The sequence below is a fragment of the Rhododendron vialii genome, chromosome 13a (assembly GCF_030253575.1).
Source record: "Rhododendron vialii isolate Sample 1 chromosome 13a, ASM3025357v1".
Taxonomy (NCBI): domain Eukaryota; kingdom Viridiplantae; phylum Streptophyta; class Magnoliopsida; order Ericales; family Ericaceae; genus Rhododendron; species Rhododendron vialii.
In genome coordinates this window covers 4,985,646-5,009,215 of record NC_080569.1, presented here as the reverse complement: position 1 = coordinate 5,009,215, position 23,570 = coordinate 4,985,646, and the positions used below count along the sequence as shown (strand labels likewise).

Below are 23,570 nucleotides of genomic sequence, written 5' to 3'. Positions count from 1 at the left end.
TCAATAATGTAGTACTATTTGGTTTTTCATTACTAATCCAAACAAAGAAAAAGTAAAAAGTGCTAGTAGGTTTTTAATCACTAATCCAAGCAAAGAAAAAGTGAATGTGAGACAGTAATTCAGCCTTCCATTTAGGAAAAATGAAAGATATTTGCTGTGGTTATTACAACTGTGTGCTTTCATCACCGTGAATCATCTGTGGTGTCACCTTAAAAAAAGATAAGAAGCAGAAAAAAAAAAAAAAAAAACATCAAACCAAACCCCTCAAGTCTCTATAATAGCCTACACAATAAATTGAATAAGAAAAAAAAATAAAAATCTCTCATGTGCAATTGTTTGAATGATTCCAGGACAGTTGGTGATTAAAGTCAAAGGAGTGGACCTTGAAAATGGTTAATTAAATTAAGGTTTGTTATATAAGAAGCGAAAAATCAGGAATGATTTGTTTGGACATCTAAAGACAAGACATGCTTTATTTGTTAGTGAAATTTATTAGGCAGTTAGGTAAGAGGTAGCTAGCCCAGCAAGCAGCAAAACCAAGACCATACTGTTGTGGCCTAAAATGTCAACAAAACTAAGGTAAGCACTCAATCATGATGTCTTACTTGAATTATATATAAATAGATTTTGATAAGGCCAGAATTGCAAATGGAGTGACAGCTAAGTGATAAGTGTCCTATACTTTTTGCACTGGGTGAGAGTTCAAACTCCACCAACCTCATCTCATTTCCCTAAATTATTAGAACACGATTTGTCCTTGTCACGCAAATCCAAGACCGACCCTAATGAATTCTTACTTTAGATATGAATATATGCGCAAATGCGTACATGCATACACATATATGTGAGGGTTTTTCTCACGAACTTCAACACTTATACATACTTGCAATGTTTTGTGATTCCACACAATGGTGTTGCAGTGTGTGATTTTCGAAAAAAACTGTGAATGTACATATAGCGTTAAAAATGAAGATTTATGAGATAGTATAACTGTGTGTTTAAGTAAATTTTTTAATTTTCCTCGACTTAAGTGCCACAAATTTAGATTCGTTTTGGATGTCGTGAACTTTTTATTTTTTTTTTTTTTTTGATAATTTGTGAACTTTTGATTGATGGGGCAAAAGACAACTTAATGAGATTAAAACGTTGATTTTTGAGTCTCATTTTGATGCATTTTTACTGTATTTCCGAAGGTGTGGGTGGGTGGTGTGGTGGGTACTCCTCAATTTTTTATTGAGCTCGAGCTCGAATTTGCTAAAAACTTGAACATTTAAAAAGTGGACTTGGCTAGATTCATTTGCAAGATGTGACCTAAAAAAATCACCTGGTCAGCCATAAATTATTATGGATACAATTATCCTACGCGCTATGCCAAACAATGAATTGGAAACATCTTTGTCGTCCTTTCTTGTCAAACAGATAAGAAATCCAATTCCAACTTCATGGTGGAAGGGGTGTTTCAAATTCAAAGCAGTTTTGGGCAAAAAGAATCACTTTTAGAAAAGCCATTAGTTGGTTATCGTAAACCATCTGATTCATATTCTTTTCCCATTCACACTTCTTCAAACATACTTTAACCTAATTTTTAAGCAAACGACATATTGCTCAAAAGACCTATCCACACAACTTGTCTTAACAAAACAAATGGCATCTCAATCAGTGGCATCCTAATCCCCTCGAATTGAATCCGGTTCGAGGGTAGGTAGAAATATGCAAGGATATATGATCAACATGGGCTAGGGGGGAATTTGCGACTTTACCCGACGTAGAGGCAATCAAGAAAGCTGCATAAGTGAATATGTAACCTACAAAAAAGTGGGCTGAACCAAGCAATCTTGCTTGCACAATGGAAAGTGCCACCAGTTTATCTCTCCATCAAATCAAATAGGCCAAAGGTGCCCATTCGTTAAACTAGCTGGACTGAACTCACTCTTGGGTATAAGAATTAGCTGAATGCCCTTTTCAACTGCTACTATATCCCATTTGCTGGCACATTTTGAGCCAAAATCAAAGTCAAGGGGGCGTTGTTGATAACCACAATAATATATCTAGTCATTTACATTTTGAGGCTGATGCCATTGGTTCACATTTCCTGGACTATTACCCAAAAATCAACTCATATAACAGAGACAAGAAAAAAAAAAAAAAAAACATGCCACCTATGCTAGGATTGCGCACTACATACTGTGGTGCACCCTGCTCTACATGGTCCCACTGTCCATGCATATTTACATATATATGAATATGTGCATAAAAAACAATCCCATACGACCGTATAGGTTCTATATCATATACTATCCTTCATAATGGTAGAAAACAATTCCCCCCAACTATTGTCATTATTAGCATAATATAAGTTATAGAAGGGGGATGGGGGTAAGTGGTCCAAGTGTGTGACACATGAATCCATAAATGTCCAAGAAGAATCCATAAAAAGAGAGATCTTCTTTCCTTCCTTTTTCCCTACATTTTCTGCCTAAAATTATAGCCCTAACACATCAAGGTTCATTTTCAGTATTAAATCACTACAGTCCCATCTGCCTAACTGGTTTCAAATGATGTTCCTTTCACCATGCAAAAACATGCAATGAAGTCTAAACAAAGTGGCCCAAGACATAATGATGGCCCACACACAAACTCACACGCACTAAAATCCTTCATTGATAATTGCAAAATGATAGCATGTAGAAAGCATCACCACATGTTATGGAGTAGGCATACTATTCTTCAACTGTGAATTTGGGACTTCCTTTAGTAGTGATATCACCTCATCATCCTATATTCATGCATGTCTTCTACTCTATTATTGTGCTCATTAATAAATTATTGCACATAGCCCTGCCAGTCAAATTATGGTTCCCAAAGCAAATAAGTAGTTTGCTCAACCCATGCTTGTTATATGTTTATAGTTTTAATAAGCAACATAAGAACATTGCTTGATCACTTAATTTAGTCAAATACACATGTGACATTGTTCAGGACCTGTTGATCTAAATTCAAATCAAAGTTCCTTAATGTCTAGAAAGTGACTGCTTTCAAATCGAAATTCGCATTTCCATTTTTAGCAACCTGAGCTTTTGCCCATGCAACAACCAATACACAGTTTTATACTTTCAGGGGGAAAAAACCTAATATTTAACCGTTATCTACAGATTGTGGTAAGGGCAGATCGTGGGCTTATGCTTTTAACGCCTCATTGATTAGCCAGACTAATTGTGAGGGGAGACATAATCCTATTGAATGGGTAATCCCACCAGACTATAGTGAGGTATTAGCAATAATACATGCACCCAAGTTTTCGCATTCATGTTTTGTAGGACAAGTTGTCCAACAAATACGCAATGCCTACCACCGTTTGTTGAACTCAAAACCCTACAAATGACTTCTCCTGAAATTTGTAGTCCTATCTATCATGTGTAATCCAGCTAATAAAGAGGACACAATTAGATCTAGGTAGAGACCCTAAGGAAATGGCATATGATTAACAAAGAGAAAATGAACCACCCCACCCCAAGTTTATCAAATAGGGTTATTCTCTCCTTATAAGTAGGATGACTAAAAAGTGATTGTTCAAAGTGGGTGACCTAGCTTTACAGAAAGGCGTGGACACAATGAAGAGATCATTAGTGCATAATATTAATAAGAAGTTTCTTAGCAAAAGAGATTGTTAAAGATGGTAGGGCACAAAGATTATCATCACAAATGCACTTTTGCTTTTGTTATCTTTTGAAAAGTAGTACCTATATATTTATGTGCCCGTCACTTTCCTCGTGTTTTGTTTCAATTATTTCTTCAGGAAAATTTGGGAGTAACTCTCACATGCAAACCAAACAAGCGCCAACATATATACATTTTATAAATACATGCACACTGATCATGCCTATGGGTACAAGTTTATAACCCATTTATGTCACGATTCTCACGAATGCCTAGAGATAAATTAGAAGAGAACATACAATATATAGTATATGTAAAGGTCAGGATGATTGGACCAGAGAGAGAGAGAGAGAGAGAGAGAGTTGCACTCAAAATTGGGGTTGGAGGAATCAAAAAACAATAGTATCAGTTTTCTTTCCTGAAGGCGTTTGAATGTATGAATGATCTATTTACTAACTGTATTCGTATATTCTTATGATCCTATTGACCAAGTATTATATACAAGCAAGTGACCTTGGGTCATAATCTTCCTTTACTTATCTTTTGTAGAGTAGTCTAATGTTAGTACTTTTGCCGAGTCATTTAAGAAGTTTTATGGCATCAAAGTTTCGCAGTTCTATGAGTAAATAATTTAGTTTTCTCTAGCATTTCTTTTAGTACTTTTCATCCTGCACAAAGAAAAGGATCCATTACTTGAATAAAGAAACGTATTGATTTTACATTTATCTTCTCTCCACCTTGTTTAAGGTTATCTAGAAAAGACATGTCTAGCAAGCTACCGCCGAATCAAGAACAACATCCATTTTATCTACAAGACTACAATAGTGCAAGAATTCCAGGGTTAACTCCCAAAATTGACCAATCATCAGAAATAACCAGTGGATTTGAAGATGTTTAAAGAGGCAGGCAAACAAAGAAGAATTTACTAAGAGTTTTTTACAAGCCTGTCCTATATCAAGGTCATTACCAAACAACCAAGAAAAAGACGGAATGTGAAAAGGGAAAAGAAACTGAAAAAGAGCACCTTTGCATATATCATTTCCACCGCAGTGACTGCCTTATCCCAGTGTAGATAAGTCCTAGTGACCGTCCAATTAAGCAGACCAGAAAGAATGAAATGGCATCACTGACTTTTTTAAAAACAGTTCTAATCACTGGCATTGTTATATCTGCTAACTCAAGAAAGAGGCTGTAGTAGTACCTCCTGCAATACAGAACGTGACATTAACAAGATATGCAACAATTGATAACCAATCACCTGCACTCAACAACATGGAGAAGACAAAACTTGAAGAATGACAACTGATATCAGGAGCCTATAAGCCTATGTAGTCAAGTTAGTGCCAAATCTAAAACGACCAACAAGTGTGGTAAGATTTTGGATGGGGACAATTACAATGGTGGGACGAAGAAAAATACCATTCCGCTTCAATGATGTCCAAAATCAATCCACATCCATCAATTTTCAGTTAAGTAGCAGCTAGTATGTGGTTATGAATTTACGCATGCAAGTAAAATACAAAATAGCAAAGAGAGAGAACATACCACCCAGTCAAAGCCCTTAATTCTTTGGTCCGCTTAACCGTTATGGAGATGTCGTTGATCACAACGTAATGCAATGGAAATGCCACAGACTCAGATTTCCTCAGAGTAAGCCTCTTCCACCAACTAAAATTATCTGTATTCGTTTTGCTTGGTCCCTCAATTAGTTGGCTCTGAAGTGTGCGTAAGTCAAAACGATCTTCATACATCGACACAACTGCCTCCATGTTCTGATGCAACCACTGGTTCAACGCCACCTGTTTACGAAAGCATAATTTCACAGTGGCCCAACTTGAGAAATTTTGCCATTCCAACATCCCCGAACAAAATACACTAACAATTTATCGTAGAACATGAAAGAGAATGCCAAACGCTAACACCACAAGCTCCACTGGTGTTAAAAAGAAAAGTGTCATCTGACAATTTTACCTATAGCATTCCAAGTTCCACACAAGCTCCACTGGTGTTAAAAAGAAAAGTGTCATCTGACAATTTTACCTATAGCATTCCAAGTTCCATCACGAGGTCAACCTGAAGAAACAGGAGCACAGTAGCTCTAGAATCTTCTAGAACCTGGGTGGGCAGAAAGAATGCTAGCCGAAGAAGTTGCTTTAGAGCATGTCCTCAGACTGGATCAATGTGCGTATATATTACTAAAAAAAGAGAAGGTCTAGTCAACAAAAGACCCAAGGGTGCCATGCTAGCTTTGCAGGCAGCCGGAGCAAGAGGCAAGTGTCTCGTAGGCCAATAGCCAGTCAATGGGATGGGGACTCGACAAATAGGTAGCAAACTGAAGTACAAGAAATTGCCCCATTCTAATCAGAAAAGGTAGGGGTCCTTGGGATCTATTTGGATTCCTAATATCATTGTCTTAGAATGAAAGACTAGAGTACCATGTAAAGGAACTTGTGTTCAAGAACATAAATAACATATCTAACCTCTCGGGGGAAAAAGGCCATTTTACGACAAAATGAAATTTGTAAAGTCTAAACCTTAGCTGGAAGAAGAGTTGCACAAAACATGAATTCTATCCAACAAAGTGACAATACTATCCCACAAAGTGACAAAGGTAAGTGTATGGTTATGTAGATGTTTATAGCAACCTTTGAGTATGGTTACAAAGTGAAGAGTCCCTATAACTGGTTGTTTCAATAAAATAATTAAAAAAAGGAAAAATAATGATAATGCTAAGCATAATGCAGTCAGCATACCTCATTGCGTAATTTCTGAAGTTCTCGAGTGGACAAAGTACACATCATCAAGCCAATAGAATTAATTTCATTTGACATGTTACCATCGACAGAGATAAGCTCCGAATACAAGCTTGCAATTGCATCTGCCAATGTAATAACCAAATCTTCTAATATGTCAACCCCATACTGGGTAAACAAGTTACAATCATAACAGCAACCCTCCCTGCCACAGGAAAAAAGTATGTTAGGCGCACCACAAAATATGTTCATGAAAAGATAAGAGATTGAGTACAATCCACAGCAAAATGTACCAACTACAATATAAGGCTTCAACACAAGTGTGCAGCTTTACATAAAAAGCAAAATGTAAGCCAAGCATCAGGACCCTCGCCTATTCTAGACCTAGATGCAATTGTTTCTGTAAGTACTTCTTGATCTAAATACATCTTTCTTCAAACATGTAACCAAAAACTAGAAATTGGCATGATCCTTCCACTGATGTGTTATCATTCCTTTAGGCTCCTTCTAAACTCTCAAGTCTCACCGACGTGTTATCAATCCTATAGGCTTCATTCATCTCATGGGAGCCGTGCCACTTAAACACAAACTTCCGTTTTAGCTGATTGTTGCTCCAAGTGACTACATGGAGCTCATCCAAGAATTTGGAATGTTGAACCTATTGGCAGATTTCCAGCGATGTAGCATCAAAATGACAGCATTTCCTCCATCCATAAAGGTCTAAATGTCTAAATGCAAAAATTGGATTGGAATTCTGAACTTATTGCAAATGAAAGGCTAAAAGCCAGGTAGGAATTTAAAACCCTCTGTCCTTTTTCCATATATGCATGAACAAACACAACCACCACAACAAAGAGAAGTTGGAATGAGAACCATAGCCAAATTTACCTGAGAGAACCAAATATGAGAAATTGTGCTAATTCAGAATAAAGATCCTCCTTGCCTGAATTTATAACATTTTGTAAAATAGTTGCCTCTCCCGTTAACTTTTCCACAATTGTAGAAAGAAGTTCCTGATTCATTAGCATAAGAGTTAGAAAGATCACAATGTATAACTTGGGATACTATCCACCGGCTAACTGCACGAAGGTACCTTATCAGGTATACTGCTTTTCAAGCAAAGTTCTTGTTCCAGCCAAGCTACGCATACAGGTTGACAGGACTTCTGGAGAACTTCAGAGAGAACTGTTGACCAATCATTCCTGCTCACAGAAGCAGACATTGCAGACACATTATCCACCTGCAAAACCATGTAGAGCCAAGGTAACTATAGAACCTTCACAAACTATAAGTCAACGGTAGATAGTCAAGGCATTAATCTGCATCATCAAGTTCAGGAGATATAAACCTTATCCAGTAACGCTATGCTACAGTAGAATTTTTGTCATTGAATGATTGAAATAAACATTAAGTTCCATACTTCTCATCTACATCCTAGCCACAGCTACACACACACAAGCTTAGTATCCAATACCAAATCTTGGAAAAGCCTAAATAATTTCAACCTACTCTCTAGCATCTAAAACAGCTTTTGAAGCTTTCAATGAATTTGAACTCAGAAACACCTAAACCAAATTTCAACTTACAAAACAAACAGATGAAGAATGGTTTGCAGACACCCACATGATCCATGTATTATACCCAAAACATAACCAGTATACAAAATTAATTTGCTCACCTGCACAACCTCTATACAGCTTCACACAGATCATTAACTCTTAAACAAACCAGGCTAGAAGGGCAAAAAACAGCTGTCAACCAGAAAAGTGGATTTCCTTGAAATCTAGAAAACCCGGCCTAATAGCTTAACACTAAAGCACCAATCACCATCTGCGGACCTTATTCAAGGATTCATTCATGCAATAGAGCCCTTTCGGCAAAGTATACCAGGATTCCCCCAAATCTATCATGTAGAACTGCACATGCAAAATGTGACTTGGACGTAGAAAAGGTTTCCCACAAAATTACTCAACTAGTGGATTTTTTTTTAAGCAGAATATTCATCTTCTTTAGACTTGTAGCCATACAAAATGTAATTGAAATTTGAGGAGAGTATAGACTGTGCCTGCCTCTTTCTTCAGCCACTGAAAAGAAGCCCACAGCAACCGAAACCTAGGACCCTCGTCAACAGCATACAAACTTGAAGGTCGCTTTGAAAGGTCTTGTTCAAATTTAAATCCAGTTCCCATTTTACGCCTCTGCTCAACAGCATTGAGAGCATCCATAAGTTTCTCTTCCACGATCTCCCAGGGAAGGCTTAAGTTGGCCTCTTCATTGTCATTCTCAGCAGCTCTGCAAACAATTTCTTAAGCAACCAAAATAACGACTCAAACACAAATTTAGCTTTCTTATCAACTATCATCAGCCAAGCTAAGAGATACATCTCAAGGCCCAAATGACTGATCTTTCAGAATCTCAGTTATAAACATGCAATATGAATACTCTTACCTACCAGAAAGCAAAGCATCTCCAGATAGTGTATCGTCAAGCGAAATTCTCTTTCGAGAACTTGAAAGCAACTTCCGAGCAGGTATTACTCCAGCCATATAAGTAAGGAATATACTGGCCATTAAAAGCACTTGATCGACCACAGGAACCCATTCAGAGAATGTGGCACCATTAGTATTTATCCAAGTTCCCAAGCAATAACACCTCATGGAACCATCCTTGGCGCAAGGATTTACTTTTGGAAACACCATGCACAAAGAACTGAACTTGCAAGCATCCCCTGAAGAGAACCGTACAACTCTCAAACTTTGACAGGAACTCCTAAAACCAGGATACAAAATAAGAGGGTCAGAGTTAAAAAACATTCCAGAGCTTTTTATGGAAGGATTGCCAATTATGAATTATCTGTCTCAAAATATCAACGCAACCAACAAAATAGCTCGCAAAGAGGCCTATTTACTTCATTCCTTATTTTCTCATATTTTCTCTTGGCTAAGAAATATATGCATATCAAATGAATCAATAAGCAACTCTATGTCTAAACAGTTACAAGCATTGTGCAAATAACCAACCCTGTGTTGAAAGAATTAACTTATAGCGGCATGTGGACAACCCAGTGCTTAATCCAACAACTCAAATCACATAGACATTAGACAATGAGATTGAAGCGACTAAGCGAGAACACAAACCTTTGTATTCTTACGTTCACCAAGTGCGGCAGAAAGCATCCGTTTGAAACTAAATTTCCACGCAGATGCAGCTTGGTATGCAATGGTATAGCTGTATAGCATGCCATTTGCAAAGTCTATGGCCCGCTGATCAACACTCTCTCTTCCCTGCATATGTTGCATACAAAAACGCCCAACCAAGCCACCGAATTGACTGCTGCATCAAACAACAATTATCAAATAAAACAATCAATTTGTAAACACCAAAGTCTTAATTCACTACCTCCTAAGAGAAGGTGCAGAAAAGAACTCAACTCTAACCAGCATAACAATTTTCTTACGTGATTCTCAATTCATGCTCTAAATTGATGAAGAAAAACACCAGATGTCTCTCATAAAAAACAATTTCTTACCGAAAACAAAAACCCAGATGTCTTCATGACGCAGTAGGATCGATGGTTTTTGTCTAATTCTAGTCTCCTCTAAGTGTTAGTATGGTCCTTGAGTCTATAAATTGGAGTGCAAATCTCTCATTTTAAAGAAGAGATATTAGAGCTCAGATCCTTTCTATTCCCTTTTAGGAATTTTCTCTCTCTTAATCAGTCTATATTGTGATCACCACCGGGGGTGGTAGCCTAGTGGCTCATGACTCACTTCCGCAGGGTTTGGGTGGTCAGGAGGTCACGGGTCCGACACCCTCTCGAACTTGGTCCTCCTGGCCCTTGGTGGGGCAGTAGTTGCTATGGCTCTTTGGTGCCTTCCAGGGTCCGCTGCGGGTCTGCAGTCGCTATGGTCACGCCCAGGGGAGGGTTGCTAAGTCCGGTCGCCTCCTCCTCCACCCTTTTGGCTTAGCCAAAAAAAATAGTCTAAGTTGTGATTTGGTTGCATCACGTAACCAAGTGCAAGCAAACAACATTTACAATCACTCCGAAATCTATTCAAGTGAATGAACACATTACACCTGATTCGTTGGGCTAAAAAGACGAATTAAGCACGGGTGTACATACCTAAGACAGAGAAATATTTCGAAACCTTAATTCGTCTTGTTTCTAGTACATTGATTGGCTTAAGTAACATGATTCAAATTGAGAAAGAAAAAAAAAAGGAGTCAACTGAGAGCTAGTCGGATTACGCTTACCATCTGGAGCGGCAATGTAGTTCGAAGAAGATGGAAACCCCTGGACGTGCGCGAAGGAGACGGTGGGAGAGAAGATTAGGGTTAGGGTTTTGAGATGAGGCGAGAGTGTGGCGACGATGAGGATTGGGTATGTGCGAACCTGGTTTTCCCCGTTCCCGTCCCCGTCCAATACTGTATCGCCTCTCGTCGCTTTCCCTGTACACAAGAGCGTGACGGCCAACAAACGAAAACAAAAACACATTTTTTCTTTTCCTTTTCTTTTTTTGGGCGCTGCTATTCACAGCCATCTATTTACTCCCATAGCCCGTTAAAAATTTTCAATTATACTCGACAGTTAGTTACCGAAATTGAGATATATTTTCAGCATCCAATTACCGAAATATAATATTTTTTTCAACAGATGTTTACCGAAAATGCATGTTCGGCAGTTGTTTACCGAAAGTTGAACATATTTTCGACATATAGTTACCGAAATATAATCTTGTTTTCAACAGCAATTTACCGAAATGCTATTTATGATTTTCAACAACCATTTACCGAAATGTAGTGGGCTATGGGAGAAAATAAAGGGCTGTGAATAGCGGCGCCCTTTTTTTTAGGGTAAAATATAGTTAACCCCCTCTAACTATGCGTCGCGTGCACTTTGCCCCCTATAACCTTTTTTTTTGGCACTTAACCCCCTCTAACTAAATGAAATGTTGATTTGTCTGTCTACTGTAACAGAGAGGATGGAATTAGACTTTTGCCCTATATTGAAAAACATCGAAACTGATGAAATGGAAACCCAACCCTTTGACAAAAAGCGATCCATCGAGAGTGGGGCCAAATGGAACGGCAACGGATCTTCTGTCTCACTCTGCTTGTCCGAGTCGTCTATTCGACCCGCTCACGACGTCCAAAGGAAACACAACAACAAAAAATTTTATTATTTATTTGGTTTTGTTGTTCTCTCAAGGCTCTTATTGAAAGCTCTAAAGCCAAATATTAAATATAACACTTTAAGATAAAATAATTAGAAAAATAAGATCTTTGTACCGGTTGAAACAAATTAAAAATTTGAGCATTTAATTTTTTAACTATATTTTTTAATATATAAATAGTCTTAAAAAAATTAAGTGCTCTAATTTTCAATTCGTTTAAACTAATGCGAAAATCTTATTTTTTTAATTATTTTATTCTAAAGGTTCATATTTAATATTTGGCTCTAGAGCTTTTAATGAGAGCCCTAAAAGAACCATGGAATCAAATAAATGGTAAAAAAAAAATTGTTGTGTTTCCCGTCCAACAGTGCTATTACTCCACAATGGCAGCACAGTGTTTGATTCCTCACCACACATTTGGACCGAATTGCATGAGGAAGTGGGAGAGAGAGAGCACGCTACAAAAGTATATATAGAGAGAGAAGATGACCATTGTTGATGATATATGTATGTATATATAGATGTAGACCACATATAAGGGCAATTACATCTAAAAATTTAAGAAAAGAGAGCATGTGACCTTTTCTATCCATTTCCAAACGGAATCAGCATTTCAGTTAGTTAGAGGGGGTTAATTGCCAAAAAAAATGTTAGAGGGGCAAAGTGTACGCAAGGCATAGTTAGAGGGGATAAACTATATTTTACCCTCTTTTTTTTGTTGTTGTGACGAGACCGCATTATATTTACTAGGATTGTCTGTGGATCGGTTCCCAATCCAGTTCGCTCATGGCTTAGTTCTCAATCCAATTCGCTCGCGGCTTAGTTCCCAATTCAATTCGTTCGCAGCCGATTGTCTTGCATTTTTAATAATAAGAGAGAGATTAGCCGGCAAACTATTAATAGGAGTAATATTCATTTACATATCTTTTTATTGTTCCGATTTTATCGGATGTCTCCTGAAATTAACGTATCTCTCATGCTTTGTTATCTTGCACATTCAAGCATGATGTCCAAAAGAATATCATTATTGTTTTACATTCTAACCCAATTTACCCATCAGAGAGAGCACAATAATTTTCCTTCTTTATTTCTTGTTCATCTAATTTAATTTGAAGTTGGGTTTCCTATCTCATGCCAATTTAGCTTTCAAGAAAACACTCCAACTTCTCCCATTTTTATCCCACAGGAACTGGGTTTCCTGAATAACTGTTTCACGGCCATTTTGACGTCACCGCAGTCAGTCTCGGGACAAGTTCTGAAGATTTTGGGCTGTGGGAACCAGAAGAACAAAAGGAAATTTTTTGAGACGAATTTCAATAGCTGCTTGTATCGACCGCAAAATATTCAGCTCTTGTTGGAAGGAACTCTTTTATAACCCAAATTGTTGACTACCTCCCACTTATACAACAGAAGCAAAAAAGCAGTGTTTACTTGTTGTCAATTAGCACCTCAGATAGATTTCCTTGTTGTCAATTAGCCTGACCTTTCCAAACCAGGCAGCAACGCAAAACACTACAGGACCTTTAATCACTTCCACTGCTTCCAAACTCTCTTGGTCGACAATCTGTTTGCAAGAGAAACACATTAAAAACCACAATACACATCAACTTTTTAACAAACTTCATCAACTAAAGCCTAGTTATTGGAACCAAAATATACGAGAAAACTCTTCATAAATGCAAATCCGATTAGATGGTGTATTCATACATCTATTATTATGGCCATAACAGAGGCTACAGCCAACAATTATGTATCGGATCGGAAAGGCATATACACCTTTGATAACCCGGGGACAAACACACGATGAAATGTTTGTCAATTCATAGTTGCACAACAATGTTAGCAAGAAATTTTGAAAATTAATGGATTGGTCCCAAAGAACTTCGAAGTGAGGACATTGACCAAATCATGTTCCTATTTTCAGGTATAAGATGAATGACTTGAATGCAAGCATGATGGCAAAGATTTCGCGATTGGAACAAGAATATGACAGATTCTTACTATGTTGACTGTAAACCAGGTTGCGTTAAGCATTTGGAAATTATGCACAGGTGTGTGTTTGGAAATAAAATATACAACTTCAAAGTTCGTATATGGAAATCAGGTCAATACCTTCACAAAAGAAAAAGACAAGTCTTACATCTCACCTCTGCATAATCAATTCGTCCACCAGCTTCACGTACTGCTTGGATGACTGAATCCTTCAACTCTCTGCAATTAACTTGGCCCTTTTCTGCAGCCAATTTAGCTTCTGACAGTGATCGATTTATTGACAAGGCCTGCAGGATATTGCAAAAAACATTCACCTCAACAAGTTTTTCTAAAGGAGTTTGCCACCAAAAAAAAAAGTTTGGCAAGAACAAATGTAGATTAAAGTGATCAATATTTGAACAAGCTACTTCAGAGAAGTAGATATGAGAAAAAAGCTAATAAGCATTAAGGTTTGAGGATCAAAGTAAAAAATTTGAGATCCTCATCGACAACCAATAAAAAAGGATAAACTATAGACCATTTGTATAACACATCAATTGGCTTCGATGGGCAAAACATTTAAGTACTATATGTGTTCCGATAGAAAAAAAAAGTATGATCTATGTGGAGTAGCATTGGAAGAACCTTTTCCCTTTCTTCAGGTGAGAGGTGCACATTGCGGGAGCTCATTGCAAGGCCATCATCATCTCGTACTATCTCAGAACCGATAACTTCAATGGAAAAATCAAGATCCCGAACCTGAAAGAGAATCACAAGGTGAACATTGCCTTCTTCGTTGAAGAAAAGGTCATCATCTTATTGTTTGTAACCAAACATTAGCATTTCAACTGTACCAATCAACATCAAACTCAACTAAAATGAAAAATAAAAGATGGCACCAATTGTTTTACAGATGGTTAAGTTTCCATCTTTTTAAGTACAGTTTAAGTAAACCCCGAACCACCATGTTCTTTCTTTTACCCTGAATTTTTGGGATTTCAGTTGGTTTCTCGAAGGACATGATATGAGGTTCTGAGTTTGTATTGTAGTAAGGCTTCCAGTCAAACCGGTAAGCTATGTTCAGCATCTATAGGCTTAAGTTAGGGTGGCTCAAATAATAAACCACACAGGAAAATGGAGAAAGGAAGAACAATCTTATCTTAAAAGCAAAAAAGAAGAAGAATGGTGAACCATCCTCCGCTGTGTACTTCACATGTAATCAATCTTAGTACAGTGATAATAACTACATTTACAATCCCACCAAAATAAAGCAAATGACAAACATTTTCTAGGTTTCATCAGCCTTCACCCCCCCCCCCCCCCCCAGGACTCATCTGTCATCACTGTGAAACTCGGGTATGATCAATTCCAGATATGCTTTGTATCTAACAGATAACCCAAATAGAACATGGTTCAAAGCAATTGAAATTGGTAATTTGGTATGTTGAGTGAAATCTCAATGCTTATGGATGGGCATTAGGATTGCCAATTCGAGAATTCATGGACATTACGGTTACCAATCCAAGAATAAGTAAACAGATGGAATTAGCAGAGAATCAAGCAAATCAATAATCTAACAAACTGAAAAAAATTACACCTTTTCAATAAAAAAAGAAAAAAGAAAAACTCACCATTCGCCTTATAATCTGCCACTGCTGGTAATCCTTCTTCCCAAAAACAGCAACATCAGGCTCAACAACATTAAACAGCTTAGCCACAACAGTAGCCACCCCTCTAAAGAACACAGGCCTGCTCTTCCCACACATACCCTTTTCCAACCTCTCAACCCTAACCCATGTCTCATGCCCCACTCCCCTCTCCTCCACACAGGACACCACCACCCCTCCCCCTCCCCCTCCTCCTCCTCCTCCTCCCACCTCTTTCTCTCTCCTCACTTCTCTCTCCACCCCACCCCCACCATAGTCATACAAATTGTAGGGGTGGAAAACAACATCAACCCCACCAGGAATAGACTTGAGCTTGTCGATATCGCCCTTGAAATCAGATGGGTACGTGGAGAGGTCTTCAGAGGGAGAGAACTGACCTGGGTTGACGTAGATTGAGACAACCGTGAGGTGGGTGTGGGTGTGGGATTCTCTGATGAGTGAGATGTGGCCCTCGTGGAGGTAACCCATGGTGGGGACCAAGCCTATGGTCTTGCCTTGGGCTCTCATCGTCCTTGACCACTGCCTCATCTCGTTCTTGTCTGTGATTATCAGCGGCTCTTTTTCAACTTCCATCTCAGACGACTCTTTGTGCGTTTGGTAGTCGAGATGAGGACTGGTAAAATCGCAATGGGTCGTGTCGTGTGCAGCTATTTCAGGATCCTAGTTTGTTTTGAAAATTGAAACCGAAAGGGAAAATTGTGAAAAGGGGAAGGTTTGGTCAAGGGACAAAGGAGCGGAAGAGTTTTTCCTGATTTGTTTCGTGGATTCTGTGAAATGACGGAGGCATGGGGCCGTGGCGGCTTGGATGCTCAGTGCTCACCAACCCATCTTCGTTTTGGGAAAAACATTTGCTTTTTGACTCTTTTTTGGTCCCCAACGTATTTTTGCCGTGCCATTTTGGTCCCTAATATTTCAATTGTTAATATTGCATCCCTAAAGTATCAATTTTGTGTTTAAATAGTCCTTGTGGTTCACGTCGTTCCTTCCCTCCGTCAAAACCAAGGGCAAGCTTGGTATTTCACCTCTTCCATCAAGCCAAACCCCCTCTCTCTCTCAAAACGGTGTCGTTTGGTTAGAAGATCTTAAGTGTTCAAATTTTCAATTTATTTAAACCTGTGCGAAGATTTTAATTTTTTGATCATTTTTATTCTAAAGAGTCATAATTATTTTTTTGACTTTAAGACTTTCAATGAGAACCCTAAGAGAACCATGGAAGAGAAAAATCTATATTTCCAACCAAACGACACCGTTATAAGGGAAAGAGGGGGTTTGGCGTGATGGGAGAGGTGAAATACCAAGCTTGCCCTTGGTTTTGACAAAGGGAAGTAACGGCGTGAGCCGTATGGACCATTTAAACACAAAACTGATACTCTAGGGATGCAATGTTAGCAATTGAAATATTGGGAACCAAAATTGTACAGCAAAAATACTTTGGGAACCAAAAAAGTCAAAAAGTCGAAATAAAAAATAAGAGAGTCCTGCTATGGGTACAAGCCGTAGAGCACTTGGTGAGTTGGTGTACACTACGAGATAGACTTTTTCACGGTCGTTCCGTGAACAGGTTGTTTACAGAGCTGCGCAATCTCAGTCACCCATTTGCGCAATTAATGGCTGAGATTCATTTTGAATTATGACCGGTCACAATTAATTTTTCTCCAGAAAAGTTTCATTAAAATCTAGACCGTCCAAAACATTTTTGGACGGCAGCGATTCACTTCTGTAAAGAAGTTTTTCTCGTACACTATATGCACACTGTATTGTGAGAGACACATATCGGGATTGGGATTCCACACAAATGATCGGATGAGCTCAATATGTTTAAAATATTTTTTTTTATGGATTATAATAAAAAATCAGCCTAACCGGATATCGGTAAGAGCTTGATTGATTTTTCGCTCAATTTCCTACCAGCAAATTGAGCAAAGAATAGATCAAACCCTTACCGATATACGGTTGAGCTAATTTCCCAAATGGGATCCTGAAAACAACATTTTAAACATATTAAGCAGCTCCGATCATTTATATGAGATTCCGAGATGGGTCCTCCAAAACGTGGTGTACACCAAATGGTGTACGCATAGTTTTATTAAAAAAAATGAGGTTTATCCAACCCAAAAGAAAACATCCGTACACAAATGATGACATCAATGTACATTGAATTATGTGCGAAAATGATAAAGACACCGACCAACACCCCCAAAGAGTTAGTGAATTACACGAGAATAATGACGTAAAGAGTTACTACTATTTTGATAAATTCTCGTTTTATCAATAATCATTTAGAGTAGAAATGTAGGTGTGCTTAGCTCCATTCACCTAGCTGCTCTTAGGGCAAGAAACCAATCAAAAGCAAATATGTAACGAAAGAAAAACTAAAATCCACGTCCTCAACTCCATGTACATATATATTTACATTTGCTTACAAATACCATTTATTTTGACCGTCTAACACTACTAACTCGACAAATTCGAATAAAGAAAAATATGGACAGATAAAAATTTGAAATTAACAAGCCAGCTGATCTCTAAATGACGATATCTCTTCAAAGATGGGAAGTCTTTTTGATCTCGAAGGGGCCCATGCATGCATCAATCTCTCAAGCCCGTCAACGAAATCTTGATCCAAGTTAAGGCCCATCACTTCAGACGACGACGGATCCAAGTTACGGCCCATCACTTCAGACGACAACGGTGGCGGAGGCGGAGGCTGCCGTGGCTTCAAGTCCAATAGCAATTCTTGAGCCCGAGCTCTGGACTTGGTATTACAAGAACCTGGAAGCCTTCCCCGTAACACCTCCTCAAGAACCAAATGGGCCTCGTCGTCTCGGGCCTGCTTGATCAGGCAGACGGCCAAGTTGCAGGCCTTCGTCGTGTCGGGATCAATCATCTGGGCTTTCTTGTATACTACCTCGGCGGCAATGTAATTCGTCTTTTGCATATAGGCCCAACCCAAATTTCCCTGCCACAGTGATGACATGAATTCGGTCACTTAAGCATGCAAATGGGAACACACCCTACGTTTAAGCATGCAAATGCAAATTTCCCTGCCGCAATCTTGAAATTGTTACAAGACTAATAGGAACAAGAAAAAAGACATCATGCTCAAGAATATTCATCTGCCCAATTCGAAACCCAATCCCTACGTTTAGGCAAAAAGCCAAAATAAGGACACCAATTGGGCCAAAATCCACCTAAAGGCAGAAGCCCGAACACCCTAAGGGTCTAAAATACCAGGATAAAACAAGGGAAAATGACGGCCAAGGACTTGTTTTGATAATTAATACCCGCCAATGACATTTTCAGCATTAACAAATGTTCTTAGCTTGTCTTTGGAGGGTATTAATTATCAAAACACGTCCTGAGACGTCATTTTCCCAATAAAACAATCAGCACACAAACGCAGCCCAAACCACCCAAAACCCTATCCTAATTACAGCCACACCATCCCTTCGCCATCTACCGCCACCACCACTGAAACCCCCTGCCACCTAGCGGTGCGTTTCTTGCCGCTGGGTCATTGCCTTAGAAGTCCTCTATCGAGATTTTTGTGATACCATATGTGGTTCGGAGTATTTTGGGCTAACGTTGTTAGGATCTAACAATTTCCGATCACAATAGCCTACTAGTACGCACCGTTAGATGGGTGAAATGAGGTGACTGGGAGGCACAAGCCCAACAATGATCTGAGTTGGTTTATTTTGTTAGGCTCTTCAAGTTTGTCGCACAGGAAAAAAATAATACTGATAAGATATCAATAATAGAACAACAAAACACATTTTTTTTTAAAATCCGACAACTAGTAGTACGATTTTGAGAAAAGAAGTTGGAAGATTGAAGTTGCAATGATAGGTACCAACCAGTAGCTTGGAAGTTTCCTGCCTGACAGAAACCTGAAACTTCTTGCCATGAGAACGCGCAGTTTTTGTTGGTTTCCCATTGAAAGCCTCTCCTTGGTATATCAACCTCAGCTTCTGCTTTATCAGCACTATTTGTTCATCCGCTTTCCCGCATTTCTACCAAAACATGCAAAACCATCCATAGAGATTCAATCATTTGGAGGTCTAAAGCGGTGGCTTTACGAGCTTTGGATAAAATACTCTAGGGATCGAATCAAGTTTTTCATATACATACCTTGTACAAGTCAATGAGGACATTATCAAGTGATTCTTGGGATTGTTTGGAGCAACGACCCCTGAAAGATTTGATAGCTTCAATGGCTTCTTCAGTTCTATCCATTTGCTTCATCACCACTGCCATATCCTTGAGGGCACTATCTACTCTATCCCCAGCATTTATTGCCTTCCAGAACCATACTATTGCTCCTTCCAAATCTTTCTGCACTAGCTAAAACACACCATATTTTTTTATAACTCAGGCATCCGTGCAACTACACACGCCATATATACTGAAGCGAATAAGAAATTCAATTTAGCGAAACCCATTGGTGGTAACTTTCGAAAATATTTTGCACAATCAAACACCATGATTTTCACAAAAAATAAAATAAAATTCAGAAGTAGTCCTAAATAGATGTATTGAAAGACCATTCCAATAGCAACACAAGTATAGTTTGTTTAAACAAAGGGTTTTGTTAATATGTGCCCCTAAGGCACATGTTAAAGCACTAGTTAGGGCTTTATAAATGAAGCCAACTAACCCCACTAGTATAGAAAATAGTGACAGTAATTGTAATATTGGGCAAAGTGAAAAACTTGTTTAATGAGACAAAAATATCCTTTACTTTCTACTGCCCTCCCTTCAGTTTTTTTTCTTTAAATGTTTTTTTCCCTCTATAATTCATTAGACAACAATAGCCCGATCGAACACCTGTGGGTGGGAACAATTGGTTTTTTTTTCATTTTTCACTTCTTATCAAGATACAAGAGATACATTCAATTACTTTGCTCGATGAAAACTTATTTTTCGTAATTTTTTATTAAAAATTATTTTTTGTCATTTTTGTTCAGATTTTCATCGTCATTTTTGAATTAAATCATTGTTCTCAACGTTTGGACAGAAGTTGAAAATTTTCATATAGGACAACATTGTAAGCAAAAAACACAATTTTTTGTCTTTTTTAGTTAACTTTTTTTGTCATAATTTTTTACTTTTCAGACTCATCTCGAGACGGATGATTAATCTAAAAAATAAAACGCGAATTCAATGAAAATTCAAAAAGAATAACGAAAATACCCAAAATAAGCGTGAACTCACCTTGATAAAAGGCACGTCGATAAAGTGGAGGATCATTGAAGGGACTCAAATACACCGAATAAAAAAAGGAGAACCATTCTTGAAGAAACTCAGTTCAAAAAAAATCTACCAAGAGGAGATTAGAGGAAGGAGTTATTAGAATTTGGTAGTGAAAGATACCGTGGCAAGTGTTAAAAAATTGCTATCTTTACTCACTCATCATACAATTAATGAATTAAGTACGATATTTATGTATTTGTCCAATAATAAAAATCAAACACAATAAAATAGCTTCTTGTTGCACTCTGCAATTGCCCGTGAGAGTTGAAAAGCTTAGTAGGAAAGTTGAAAGGGCAGTAGAAAGTAAAGGGTATTTTTGTCTCATCGAACAAGTTTTTCACTTTGCCCAATATTACAATTACTGTCACTATTTCCTATACTAGTGGGGTTAGTTGGCTTCATTTATAGAACTCTAACAAGTGCCTTAACATGTGCCTTAGGGGCACATATTAACAAAACCCTTAAATTAAGAAATCAAAAGCTCTAACTACCCCCAAAAAATGCGCAATTATAGCGTATAACCACAAGATCCAACACATAAATTGAGCATAAAAGTCTAATGGGATATCTCTATTATAAAATACAAGGGTGTGAGAACAAGTTGTTAGAATGGCTTAGATTCATTTGATCCAAAGGCTGTAGTGCATCCTCCCACTTCTCGGTTAAGTGCCCATGGTTTTCACCTAAATCACATAACTGTCATCCCCTTCCAACCAGGATGCGTAGTGCCGTAGGTATGGACTAACACTAGTACTACTAAACATGAAGAATTTTGAAACTTACAGAAACATGCTTTTAATAGGACACATGAAATATGCGATGAATATATATAGTTCATATATACAAGGACCCCTAGCCCCTTGTTGAATCCGCAAGTGCTAGCTTGGGGTAGTCCTGCGTACATTTTTTTTAGTCCGTACAAGCGGTAAAAAGTAGTTTAGCATCGAACATGATAGTCTGAATCTAGCACTTTTTTTAAAACTTGTAAAAGTTATTAAGCTAGAGGCTAGAGGGGACAGATCGAGGAAGAGAAAAGAGGAGAGAGATCTGATGGGAGTTGGGAAAATAAAAGAGTACCTGTGCATGTTTAGCTTTAACATAAGGACCATCACCGCAAGGAACCTTGTGAATTACATGGTATGGCTCCTCCTTTTCCTTCTTTCCCCAGCTCTTCTCTGAGCTGCTCCACTCCATTCTCTCTCTCTCTTCTCTCTCTCTCTCTCTCTCTCTCTCTCTCTCCCCCCTTCAGAATACAAAAATAGTGTAGGGGTTTGATACATCTTTTAGCAGTTCTTAACATGGCCATGAAATGAACCTGGACGCAACCCCGTCTCCCCATCCCCCCGCAACTTAATTGGGTGGGGATTATCTACTAATAACGCATGACCCACAAAATGTCCTGCCACATGCCGTGCTGGACACGTGTCATCCCGTGGTCGGATCATCCAATGACTACTAACTACACGTGTGTGCCCCACCTCACTTCCTCCTCTTAAGATTTTAGTTCGAAACCTCCCAATCCTAAGTCTTTGCCCCAACATTATTCCAACGGATAGTGGGATTAGTCACCCAAATTTAATTGAAATCACACGGGTAAATCAAACCTAACACTTGAGTTATAAAAAAAAAAAAAAGTGTACACCACCACCACCGGTTCACATATCATCGCCACCAATCGGTGGCTATGTAATCTGAGTTTTTGGGCAAGTTCCTGTAGAAATGTAGTGTGCGATGAACCTGGCCTTTAAAACCAGGCAGATACAACTGAACATCCATCCTGCGTTTTTGCTATTCGTTGCCGAATGATCACCACTATAATATACATGATTGAGACAGTTCATCTTCTCTGTTAAATGGTCAAAATGGATGTTGAGTAAAATGGATGCTGAATGATCACCACTTTTTTTAGTAACCGCGTGTACAGATCAGCTAACGCAATCACCACTTTTTTTAGTAACCGCGTGTACAGATCAGCTAACGCATACTTTGACTAGAGTAGTTCCAAGACTACAGTTAACAATGGTGCATCCCTCCACTAACCACAAGAGTTTTTTTTTTTGTTGCCGGTAAGAGTCAAACCTGCAAAGTCGACATAGTAAACCCCTAACTCTCTTTCACAAAAACATAACCCTACTCATTATCATGCTCTCACTCGGCCAACTCTTCGAAAAAATGTCAATTGACTTTGTCCATTGATAAGCATCAAGTTCACTGCCTTTTGTATTCCTGTAAACAATTGTATGCTAATGCTTCAAATGTGAGAAATCACAAGCATCACATGCATAAGCATGTGATATCTCAATTCGAAATGGCATGGAAAGGCATGTTGAGGAAGCTTTACAACGAAACTAAGGCTAAGGCAAATGAATACATACAACAGGTATACTTGGACTGCAAGAGTGAAATGGACAGCAATTGGCTAATTGCGCTTTGGCTAATTAATTAAACAAGCTTTTGCCACATTCAAACCACAATCAAAAAGAACAAAATTCATGAGCTTTAGAACCCTGGACGATAACATGAGCCATAGTTTCAAACTTCGGAAAAAGACTTGGAATATGATAACCGCTAAGCCATGGCAAACATTTAGGTATAGAGAGCAAAGCAAACCAATTCTCGAATCATTCCTGGTGGTTTCCACCACCCCTTGGGCGGTTGCCCATCCTTCCGCGGCCCCTACCATCACCTCTGCCCCCTCCTCCATCTCTGGCCCTTCCATACCCATCACCACCTTTGCCCCCTCCTCCATCTCTGCCCCTTTCATACCCATCACCACCTCTGCCCCCTCCTCCACCTCTGCTCCTTTCGTTTCCATCACCTCTTTCGTACCCACCACCTATTAAAAGGAAAGGAAAAAAAAAAAAAGTCATTCACATAAAATTACCACAGCCGTAGAGAGCATGCGGCAATGATTCTTTTGGCATTGCATAAGTAAGCAGGGCAATACATCATGAATACACAACCTTAAATGAACTGCCAGCTACCCAAATCACCGAGAAGTGCAACAGATATTTAGATTGAGATTTGGGACTAGCTTATCAAGTTTCAAATGATGACATTGCACGAGAACTTTATGAATGAAGTAGAAACATAGA

At 38.5% G+C, this 23,570-nt stretch overlaps 3 protein-coding genes across 6 annotated transcripts; all 3 read right to left on the bottom strand.

The window, feature by feature from the left end:
- Positions 1 to 4,488: 4,488 nt before the first annotated feature.
- On the bottom strand, positions 4,489 to 10,899 carry LOC131313735 (uncharacterized). Of its 4 annotated transcripts, none has more exons than XM_058342216.1 (9): positions 10,665 to 10,899; positions 9,548 to 9,743; positions 8,863 to 9,179; positions 8,480 to 8,715; positions 7,504 to 7,650; positions 7,299 to 7,423; positions 6,411 to 6,615; positions 5,203 to 5,456; positions 4,489 to 4,861 (listed from the first exon to the last, which is right to left on the bottom strand). In XM_058342216.1, the coding sequence occupies exons 2-9, from the start codon at positions 9,652 to 9,654 to the stop codon at positions 4,693 to 4,695; spliced, it is 1,560 nt and encodes a 519-aa protein (XP_058198199.1). In that variant the 5' UTR covers positions 9,655 to 9,743; positions 10,665 to 10,899; the 3' UTR covers positions 4,489 to 4,692. The 4 variants fall into 4 exon arrangements, with proteins under 4 accessions (XP_058198199.1, XP_058198198.1, XP_058198201.1 ...); XM_058342215.1 differs by having other exon boundaries at positions 9,548 to 9,740; XM_058342218.1 differs by having other exon boundaries at positions 8,480 to 8,702; positions 8,859 to 9,179; positions 10,665 to 10,898.
- A 1,748-nt stretch (positions 10,900 to 12,647) lies between these two features.
- LOC131313197 (pantoate--beta-alanine ligase) lies at positions 12,648 to 15,994 on the bottom strand. The gene is made up of 4 exons (XM_058341371.1): positions 15,187 to 15,994; positions 14,201 to 14,314; positions 13,732 to 13,863; positions 12,648 to 13,148 (listed from the first exon to the last, which is right to left on the bottom strand). Exons 1-4 carry the CDS (start codon positions 15,793 to 15,795, stop codon positions 13,026 to 13,028), a joined length of 978 nt encoding a protein of 325 aa, XP_058197354.1. The 5' UTR covers positions 15,796 to 15,994; the 3' UTR covers positions 12,648 to 13,025.
- A 1,584-nt stretch (positions 15,995 to 17,578) lies between these two features.
- On the bottom strand, positions 17,579 to 21,683 carry LOC131314172 (protein SULFUR DEFICIENCY-INDUCED 1-like). Its single transcript, XM_058342664.1, has 4 exons — positions 21,553 to 21,683; positions 19,354 to 19,566; positions 19,080 to 19,235; positions 17,579 to 18,181 (listed from the first exon to the last, which is right to left on the bottom strand). The coding sequence occupies exons 1-4, from the start codon at positions 21,667 to 21,669 to the stop codon at positions 17,729 to 17,731; spliced, it is 939 nt and encodes a 312-aa protein (XP_058198647.1). The 5' UTR covers positions 21,670 to 21,683; the 3' UTR covers positions 17,579 to 17,728.
- Between the last annotated feature and the right edge of the window lie 1,887 nt (positions 21,684 to 23,570).